Source organism: Mastomys coucha, unplaced genomic scaffold (genome assembly GCF_008632895.1).
Source record: "Mastomys coucha isolate ucsf_1 unplaced genomic scaffold, UCSF_Mcou_1 pScaffold13, whole genome shotgun sequence".
NCBI classification, from domain to species: Eukaryota; Metazoa; Chordata; class Mammalia; order Rodentia; family Muridae; genus Mastomys; species Mastomys coucha.
Window position 1 is genome coordinate 41,419,069 of NW_022196895.1, and position 10,779 is coordinate 41,429,847.

General features: G+C 45.5%; 1 protein-coding gene across 4 annotated transcripts in view; it reads left to right on the forward strand.

The window, feature by feature from the left end:
• The window catches only part of Kcnn2 (potassium calcium-activated channel subfamily N member 2), a 405,119-nt gene that overhangs the window by 264,205 nt on the left and 130,135 nt on the right, over nt 1-10,779 (forward strand). For 2 of the 4 annotated variants that reach the window (XM_031365618.1, XM_031365620.1), the window contains 3 exons: nt 5,923-6,121; nt 7,005-8,278; nt 8,892-8,987. In XM_031365618.1, coding sequence (XP_031221478.1) covers nt 6,100-6,121; nt 7,005-8,278; nt 8,892-8,987 — 1,392 coding nt within the window. In that variant the 5' untranslated portion in view covers nt 5,923-6,099. Of the gene's footprint in view, nt 1-5,812; nt 6,122-6,234; nt 8,279-8,891; nt 8,988-10,779 lie in introns of those variants that run through there. The other 2 variants (XM_031365619.1, XM_031365621.1) reach the window with 2 other exon arrangements.

A 10,779-nucleotide genomic window follows, 5' to 3' on the forward strand; every position in this document is an offset into this window, starting at 1 on the left:
CTCAAACTCAGAAATCTGCCTGCCTCTGCCTCCCAAGTGCTGGGATTAAAGGCGTGTACCACCAATGCCCGGCTTAATTGTTTTATTTTCGTAAAGAACTTGACACTTGACATTTGCCCCCTCCCCTCTCCATATATATTTTTTCATTTGTTGAATCTTTTCACATTTAATGTTGTTATTAATGTGCTTCCACAAGTGTGATGGGTAGTTTTGTCAGTGTGACATATCAAATCATCTGAGAAGTATCTTAGTGAAGAATTTTATAGGTTTGGTTGGCTTGAGGTACATTTTTGGGGAAATATCTTGATAAGGTTAATTGGGTAGAGGTACATGTCCATTGTGGGTGGTACCATTCCCTAGCAGGGAATTCTGAACTGTGTAATAGTGAACTCAGTGAACTGAGTAACAATATACATACATTCATCCTCCTTTTATTCTTGGTTATGGAAGTCACTAGCTACTTCAAGTTCCTGACACACTCTTTAATGATGAATATAAGCTGGAATTGTAAGGTCCAATAAACCTTTTCTCCCCTACATGACTTTAGCCAGGTATTTTATCAAAGAAAAATGTGTTTGTGATCTTTTTGTTCATTATATGTGTTGGATAGATTATTAAACTTCTCTTTACTGTTTCCTTGAATTAGATTGATATTTTCTAATATTCAATCCCTGTAGTCATTCTTCTCAACTTTTGTGTGTGTTTCTAAGTAGTTTTACTAGGGCTTACAATATATATATTATAATTTACCAGAACCTATTTCTGATCTATATTAACAATTCCCATGAAATAAAGATACCGTACTTCTAAACAAAGCCAGCCAGTATCTCTTCTTCCTCTCCTTCTCCTTCTTCTTCCTCCTCTTCTTCTTCATGCTACCATTTTGTATGTACAAGAATAATGCATACTACAACCCGTATACTGTAGTTATTTTCAATCATTTTATTATGTCAAACAAGCTGTGAAAACAAGAGAACACATGTGGATTTATAGATACAAAATACAAATCCTCACATCCATAAAACAGCAACAGCTTTAAATAAGTCACTTTAAAGAAAAGCATGGCTGTGCAGCCAAGGATGGGCCCAGAGCATTGACAAGGTGTGAACATTAGTGTCTTTCCCCCTGGTGACCTTTCTACATGAAACTCATTGTTGCAGATCATAGTTCCTTCCCTTTGCATGAATGGGCATCAACTGTTCCCTGTGCTAAGACAATTATTGAGAGATGATGGTTTGCAAGTCATTCCAGAATGGGAGATAAATATAAAGATAGAGAAATTTGGGGATTTGTATGCGCACGATGCATGAGAGGGATATAGTAAAAGAGAAAGCAGGCACATCCAGGGTTAATAAATAACAGAGGTTGGTGTAATTTGCTGTAACCAGAAAAAAAGTGGGGGAGATTTAAGGTGTCCTCAATATTTAAGGCTATTTTCAAATGATTATGGTCTTTGGTTCCACTTTTGCTGACTCTAGCCTAACAGTCTCTTCTTGTGGTGTAAAGCTTGGCTCCTCTCTCTGATTTTCTTCGATTTGCAATGAAGTGAGGCATGAATCAAACAGTGTGGGCTCAAGAAAGACTGCAGGGAAAGACCTCTGAGTCCCAAGCCAAAGCCTTCTCCTTTTCATTTGTATAATACAAGGCAAGATAGCCCTCTGTAGTTCTCCAGAATACACTCACTATCTTCCACTTTTTTTCCTGGATGTAGCCCCAAATAAGGAATGCCCTGACTGTTACATTAGTAAAGTCAGTAAAGGAGTATAGAGTACAGCTGGATATATAAGAATCACTTTGTTTGTTAAAAAAGAAAACACACTTCTATTCCTGCTTTTCTCTATATATTTTTAATTAGGCATTGGACCACCAGGCATAAAGTGCTTCCATTTCCTCCACACTTTTATCAAATTGTCTCAAATCATCATGTTGATTAAATGAAGTCAATAAGAGGATAAAGATCACAGGAAGCAGAAGAGCCGATGGGAAAACATTCAGAGGCACCACTGTCTATTCCTGAGTGAGTGGATGCAAGCCATGAGTTATTATGCTGTGGAGCAAGGCCCTAAGGATGTGAAAATGACACACCACACAGCCCCCAAAGATGTTAGTGATCTGGCAGGTCCTTGCAGCTCACCAGTGTCACCTTAGGTAGGGCAGACACTCTATCTCAGGTATTCTCCTTACCTGCTAAATGAAGATAAGAGATAAACCCTTCTCCGCCTGCTGCCTGGATTTCTGTGAGATACAAATGTAACAGTACATCAGAAACAGTTTTGTATCATCCCCTGGACTTCAAAGAGTGATCTCTCCCCTCCCCTCTGTATCCAATAGCAAAGGGATATATGTTTATGAAATACACAGACTTTAAAAAAAAAAAAAAAAGCACCATTACCCAATATGTTCAACCTTTTCATCCATTTACTATGTAACCTGAGTCCATTCTGCTGGCAAGATGAATATGATCTTCTGTGCTTTGCTAGCGTTCTTGGGACTTTTGTGGATAGGTTAATAAGTTGAGAAACGGTAGAAGACAAGGAAGAGAATAAAAAAAATATGTTTTGAAAAGTTAATTAAGTTAATGGCTGGAGCCCAACATGATCTATTAGTGTTTGGAAAATAGGTTAATACAGGTTTAATACTTTATCATCATGATGCAGGTATGCATACACGCATCAAGAATACATGCATTAACTTAATGTTCATCTTAAATATACTGCATTCATTGTGGCACTGGAGAATATATGACTTAAAATGATGTTGTTCTGTGGCCCTGTGGATTGTTTTCTTTCAGGAACTGTGCTAAGGAAACAACTGAGACTATCCTGATTCCCCTCAATCTATCGCTAAGGAAAGCAAGTTCAGAGGCACTGGAATTTTATCACAGCCTTTGGGTTCAGTACTATCAGATAATTGACTCAGCCAGGCAATAAAAAAAACGATTCTCAAAAATATTTACTTTTTAGTTCAAAGTTTTGCTCCAACCACATGGTGTGGAAAACAGATATAATGTTGTGCTCTCGCTTCATCTGCCTTTGGAAATAAACACCAACAATGTAGGTCAATATAGTCCTGGTTTTTTAAAGGGACAGCAAATGAGAAAGTACAGGCAAATCCCAGGAAGAAGCAAATAAAGAAAATATAACAGGAATCTGAATAAAATAAGACAGTGGAGTAATAACAACTTGAGGCTTTTAAAATTAAGCTCCTGAGGCTCGGGGGAACCCATCCTATGAATGTGTGTTTAGGGCTGGGTTATTTTAGGTGTGCATGCCTGTTCACAAGCTTTACATACAACAAATCTGGAAAAAACCACTATCATAGGGTATGAGAAGAAAAAAATAGAGAATTGTAGCCAAAAAAGGAGATGAAAGGATGCCATTAAATAGAGACAGAGATGCTATTTAATTGATTAGATTGTTAAGTCATTTTGTGGGTGACTGTGACCTCTGGTGTTAATTTAGGGGAATTCCAGCACTCGCTTGCCTTAATGAAAGAAAGGAAGAAATCTAAGCATGAAAGTTTCTCATCGGAAACCACTGATCTTTACTTGAAGTGTCTTCTCTTTTTCTTCCCTCTCTCCTTTCCACTTGCAGATATAAGTGCAAAACACTACCCACATGAAAAGTACTGTCTTTGCTGCTTTAATTGGTTTACATTGTTGTGTTTATCCTTATAATCCTGTATAACAGTGATTCTCCACCTTACTAATGCTGCAACCCTTTAATAAGTTCCTCCTGTTGCGGTGATCCACCCCCACCCCCCATCATAAATTTATTTCTCTTCCTACTTCATAACGGTAATTTTGCTACCTGTTAGGAATCACAACGTACATATCTTTTGTTTTCTGACTGTCTTTTTGGGGCCGCTACCCAGAGGCTGAGAACCACTGCTATGTAAGAACAAAGTCAGAGTAACTACATGTTAAACATTTGCATCCCAACTTAAAAAGTCATCTGCCAATTTCATTTTTAAAAGAGATATATTGATACCAAGGATGTCTTAATCTGAAACTTGTCATAATTAACGCAATTATTAAAAATGCCCAAGCATATTTCAGCCTAAAGGTGAAACAGCTGTTGGATTTCTAAGCCCATGCTTCCCATGACTCTAAAGGGCTTCGAGTCTGTCTTAGGAACAGGCATGTATCAGCAAAAAGTAGTTAACTGTAATCAGCTAACTCTAATGAAGGGACAGTGAACATCTCATCTCCGTCTTTCTAGCCATAGTGACATTCTCATTATTATTTTATGAACTCTTACATTGGCTAGGCTAGTGAGGACTGCATGTCTCAGTAACCCACCCCAAACCAAAGTATACACACATATGTAGGTATACATATACAAAGTATGTATATGAATATACATTATATATATGTATGTAGCACATATATGTAATACACAGAGAAAGAGAGTTTCAATATTGTTCCCTATTTTGTTTCTAAAGCCTGTGAGAAGCTTTGACAGTGGTATTTAAGAAAGCCCGCTAAGCAAGGGGAGACAGCTTTTGTTTTCCTTATGACATTTTAGTGTCTAGAATCTGATGTGTAATTTAAAATGAGTAACAGCCATTGTGATATTTGGGGAGAAGTCCATGGAATCTTTTCTAAATCTATGAGCAGGTAATGAACATATTAATTTTTGATATATTTCTTTGAAGCACCTAGAGATAAAGATGAGTCACATTTCACTCTATCATCAGCAAAGAGCTATAAAAAGAGGTCTGTATAGTTTGTTACAAAGTGCACTAGTAGATACTGGGTGGATTTTATTCTTGAATTGAAAATTTTCAGACTAAAAGATGAATAATTTGGAAGCTTTCATTTTAAATTCAATGTATTCATGTACCTGTGTCACCATACAAGTGTATAATCTCAGGCAAGAATGACCACGCCCTTCTTTCTTTGGTCTTTTTTTTTTTTTTTTTTTTTTTTGTAATAATGCCCCTCACACGTGCATTTGTGCATTATCAGCTGCACTAAAAATTCAACATGTCTTCATTCTAAACACTATTTGTTCCTATTTTGGAGATACAAAAAGAAAATAATAATAGATAGTAAAAATGTCTTTGATTTTTAGCCACTAAAATTCAGTTCACAGCCAGAGCCACTGAGAAATTCAAGCCCTGATTTTTCATTCTTTTCTATCTAGGACTATGGCAAGTTCTAGGACTAAACATAATTACCTCCTTTTCCTTCTTAATCTATTGTGTGCACGAAAAATTTTAAATTGCTTAACACACTGGCAAGGAATATCCAGAAATAAATTATTCACTCAATGGCATGGAACACACACACACACACACACACACACACACACACTTACAAGCAGATACCAGGTAAGCAACTTTAGGGCAGCTGCTGACTAGAATATCACGAAATTGGATCTAGCTGAGAATTCCAATTACCTAATGAAAGCGATCCGCTTTCCCTTCAATTTCTTGGTCTAATCTATTAGACAGTAATCTCTATTAAAAACCACTGAAATCACAATTTAAAATTTAAACATTTAACTGACCAATTTCATCTTTTTTTTTCTTCAGGAAGACAGGAATTTCCATCCCCAAGGAAATCCAAATGTAAGGCTGAATAATGGAGTATTAATCAAGAGCCCTCAAAGAGCCCTCCTATCGTTTTGTTTGTGTATAGCTCAATAAGGACACACTGTGGTAAAATTCAAAGTGTCATTTTTAGTGGTTTATTAGAGAGCGATTAATTATGATAGCTAAGTTTAAACACCCAGTCCAAGGGCAGCGATTATTCAGTCGAGTCATCGCCAAGGTATTAATTGGCAGTCAGATGACTACCGGCATCAGTCAACCTTGCACCAGGCCCCTCGCCCAGCCACTGCAGTCTGGTCTTGACAAGGATGCTTGCTTGGCGTCTGCGCATTAGTGACCCGCCTTTGCTTTGTGTCTGTATTGCAGGTCTGGAGGAGGAGGAAAAACAGAGAAGCCGGCGGTCTGCGCTGGCTAAGCAGCCCCCAGACCCTGGAACAAGCTTCGTCTACACCGCCAGAGTAGCCCTCGGACCTACCTACTCAGGCTGCTGGACCGCCTGAGCGTCAGAGTCCCGGACCTGGCGGCCAGGGGCGCCAGCCCCTCATGTTCGGGAGAACGTGCAAATGTGAGCGGGCGCTCCCGGGGAAAGCCCTCCGCCCCCGCCAGGGGGACCCGGGAAGCCCGAGCGGGCTCCTCCCCGGACGCCGGGGATCCCCTCCTCCGGCCCCGCCCCCTCCTCCCCCTGCCCGGGCGTCGCGAGGTTAACCCTGTCTGCGCCGTAGCGCTCTCCAGTAGTAGCGATAGTGCCGCCAATCCCAGTACTGGGACTCGCGGGGAGCTAGGCGACGGGGACAGATTCCCTGCTCTGGCTCGGATGTGATCCCTCGGAGGCCAAGCCGGGCATCCGGCTCTGGCTTTCAACGCTGATACATTTAGCTTAGGCAGTCGCCAAACTTTTTTTTTTCCCTCCTCCCCAAAGCGCGTGCCCCCGCAGTTACTTGGCTAGCAGCCTGCAGCCCACTCTCCGCAGGACGATGGGGGAGAGGGAGTGGGGCGAGCAGGTGCTGCCTAGCAGCCCTACAAGGCTAGAGGGCGGGAGAGTAGCTCGGGTTTCTCACTGCCTTGGCGCCTGCCCCATGATCGGGGTGGCCAGACGTGCTGCAGTGTCCCAGGCAGGTCGTTCGGGCCAGCATGATCCGCACCAGTCAGGGGGCCGCGGCCGTAGAGCGAGAGCTATGGCTTTTTCTCCCACCTCTGCAGCTCGCCGCTGTGTGTGCACGGGGTGGGTTGGGGTGGAGTGGGCTGGGGGGACTCAGTCTTTCCAACCGTGGTACCGGATGCGCGCGATCCGCAGGTGGAATCCCTGCCCTAGAGTGCCCTGACCCCGGCCGGAGCCGGCCGGAGCCCGCAGGGGGGTTTTCATTCTGCAGGTTCCCCTCCCAACCTCTCTCACACACACTTGCTCCCCTAAGCCGCGCGCGCCGCAAACTCAGTCTCGGTCCCTGCAGGTGATGTCATGCCCATTGTTTTGGTGCGCCCAACCAATCGGACTCGCCGCCTGGATTCTACCGGAGCCGGCATGGGCCCTTCCTCGCACCAGCAGCAGGAGTCCCCGCTCCCGACCATAACGCATTGCGCAGGGTGCACCACCGCCTGGTCTCCCTGCAGCTTTAACAGCTCTGACATGGAAACCCCATTGCAGTTCCAGCGCGGCTTCTTCCCAGAGCAGCCGCCACCGCCGCCGCGCTCCTCACACCTGCATTGCCAGCAGCAGCAACAGAGCCAGGACAAGCCGTGCGCGCCCTTCGCGCCCCTCCCGCACCCTCACCACCACCCGCACCTCGCGCACCAGCAGCCGGGCAGCGGTGGCAGCAGCCCATGCCTCCGGTGCAACAGCTGCGCCTCCTCCGGTGCCCCGGCGGCGGGGGCGGGGGCGGGGGATAACCTGTCCCTGCTGCTCCGCACCTCATCGCCCGGCGGCGCCTTCCGGACCCGCACCTCCTCGCCACTGTCGGGCTCTTCGTGCTGTTGCTGCTGCTCGTCGCGCCGGGGCAGCCAGCTCAATGTGAGCGAGCTGACGCCGTCCAGCCATGCCAGTGCGCTCCGGCAGCAGTACGCGCAGCAGCCCGCGTCTGCCTCCCAGTACCACCAGTGCCACAGCCTGCAGCCCGCCGCCAGCCCCACAGGCAGCCTGGGCAGCCTGGGCTCCGGGCCCCCGCTCTCGCACCACCACCACCACCCGCACCCGGCGCACCACCAGCATCACCAACCTCAGGCGCGCCGCGAGAGCAACCCCTTCACCGAAATAGCCATGAGCAGCTGCAGGTACAACGGGGGCGTCATGCGTCCGCTCAGCAACTTGAGCTCGTCCCGCCGGAACCTGCACGAGATGGACTCCGAGGCTCAGCCCCTGCAGCCCCCCGCGTCCGTTGTAGGAGGAGGTGGTGGCGCGTCCTCCCCGTCTGCCGCCGCCGCCGCCTCATCCTCAGCCCCGGAGATCGTGGTGTCTAAGCCGGAGCACAACAATTCTAACAACCTGGCGCTCTACGGAACTGGCGGCGGAGGCAGCACCGGAGGCGGCGGCGGCGGCAGCGGGCATGGCAGCAGCAGCGGCACCAAGTCCAGCAAAAAGAAGAACCAGAACATCGGTTACAAGCTGGGCCATCGGCGCGCCCTGTTTGAGAAGCGCAAGCGGCTCAGCGACTACGCGCTCATCTTCGGCATGTTCGGCATCGTGGTCATGGTCATTGAGACCGAGCTGTCGTGGGGCGCCTACGACAAGGTACCTACGGGCTTTAGCACCTGAGTACACTCTTGAAGAGGGAGCCAGGTGGTTGGGATGGGCTCTGGCGGGAACCCCTTGCCTAAGAGGTCGAAAGTGTCCCTGGAATCATCAGGCGTGCCTGCCGGAGCAGCAGAAGCAGCTAGGACGCACACCCATAGTCAACTGGGCAACTCGGAGAGTTAAGTTCTCCGGGTGCTGAGATTCCAGCGCATCCTGGCATGTTAATAAGTGGCTCCTGGAGTCCGTGGGGGAAAAGCAAGCGTGTTCCTCTCCTGGTGCTCACGTTTCCGAGGCACCTTTCAACCTAAAGTACTTAAACTTCTGTGCAACTTCCTCTAGGCTTTAGCGAGTCAGGTTCCTTGTTTCAGTCCTTGGTGGTGCGTAGCCCGCAGCCAGCCCATGAGTTTTCCCTTGCTCCTGGCTCCTCTCATGGGGCATTATGGCCAAATAACCTGCATCCCAGAGCCAGAACAGATTGCCCTCCCACCCACCCCCCGTCTTGTCCCCTACCTTGAATTCAGGTCCACGTGCTCGGAACTGACTCTTATGTCCTGGAAAGTGATTGAAGGTGTGCTTCTTTCTTAAAGTGTTCCATCTAACTGTGTTGCAGGCGTCGCTGTATTCTTTAGCTCTGAAATGCCTTATCAGTCTCTCCACGATCATCCTGCTTGGTCTGATCATCGTGTACCACGCCAGGGAAATCCAGGTAACACAGGCTCCGCTGTTTTTCTGAATAACCAGAAGCCATGCAGACAGCATCGGGAGGAAAAGCAAGACAGCAGGGGCCTTTACTAAGCAGCTGTGTCCTTGCTCTAGGTTACAGAAGACACACATGCAGTGTTATCTTAGCGCCTGACCTGTCTTTTCAGAAAGCTAAGCAAACAAACAGGTCAACACAGCATGTAAGCAGGCAGACCTTTCTGAGATATATTTTGATAGAGTCTTAAATTTTTCCCTAACTTTTTCAGGTTGGTACACTTCTACCAGACAAATGTTTTTTTAAAAGCGATACACACTATCCTGAATCTGTGTGTGTGCTTGTTTAAGACACCTTTTTAAAATGAGGAAGTCATTAGGGGAGGAGGCCTTGCTAATCTGTATTACCTATAATTATAATATAAGAAAATTAGTTCACCGCTTCTAGCAACATGGGAAGAGCACCCTCCTTCTCTTCTAACACATTTTACAACAGCTTATTTAGTTCGTAAAGCCTGTATGACTACTCGTTTAGTCTGAGCATTCTTAAATGTCACTTGAAAGTTAAGGTCGATGGCCGTAGAGCCCTCTGAAGAAGAACATGTTTTGACTGCTAGTCTGATTAAGTGGTTTTCTCTAGCCCACGGTTACATAGGTATTAAAGTTTGGGACTTTAGATAACTAGAGTATTCAAAATGCAATTGATATTTTCAAACTTAGAATGTATAAGACTGTTTATGAGCCCACATGAGTCATTGATGGGACTGGTTGGACTCTGAAACCCTGTAGGTTTAGACTGCCTTTGAACAGCAAGTGTTGGAGGGACTTGCAGCCTCCTGGACAGGCAGCTTACTGTCAAGCTAACTTAAGTCATTTTCAAATTAATAGTTACTAAGTTCACAGAAAAGATAGAAGAATTCCATTTTAATGACTGTCCAAACAGAATAAAGATACAGCTAACTCCAAGACGGGAGGGAGGCAAAGGGCCTCCTTTTGTTTCCTTGTTTGTTAAAACTTTGAAGAATGTGTTTTTGAGGGGATGCATACAGAGATGGAAGGTGAAATGAGAGTGTTTGGAGTGGGTAAGGATAGACTAAAACACACGTGGTGGAATTTTTAATGTTAGGACAGTATGTAGATTCTTTAGTGCAGTCCTCGAGATGGTGGCATTATGAGATTCTTCCAGAGGTCCTCCGTGGCCCTCTGCTGTGCTCTAAGCCTGAGTCACTTTGACTTGGAAGCGTGGAAGAGGCAAGATGATTCTTTGACTTCGTTTCCGGATGGAAACAGTCAGAGGAAGTGAGTAGCCTTGCCAGATCAGGTATGAAGAGGGCCCAGCATGAAAGCAAGGCACCACCTTCCCAGCTTGCTCCAGCCCTTCTCCCTTCTGAGCCTAGCTGCTCACCACGTCCTGCACCATGAGAGTGCTTCATCTGTGCTCTCCCTCCACACACAAGAATTCAGCTTATGAAGAGGGTTAAGCTCATAATGCTACTCTTAAGATTTTTATAGGTTCTTAAGAATAGCTTAGAATGTTTGGCATGGAGACCAGAGTGGTTTTGGTTAAGCCATGCTGCAATGAGATACCTTGTCGATTATGGGCTTATTCGTCTTAAGCTTTCCAAGTGTTGGCTGTTCCCTCTGAACACACATAGGTAAACAAGCATTCACTGGGGACAGGGAACGGGTTACTTGTATTATCTTCAAGAGCCAAATGTCTTTTTAAAAACACAAACTTTTAAAGAATTTTCATGAGTTCTTTTTTTCTTTTTTCTTTTCTTTTCTTTTTTTTTTTTTTTTTT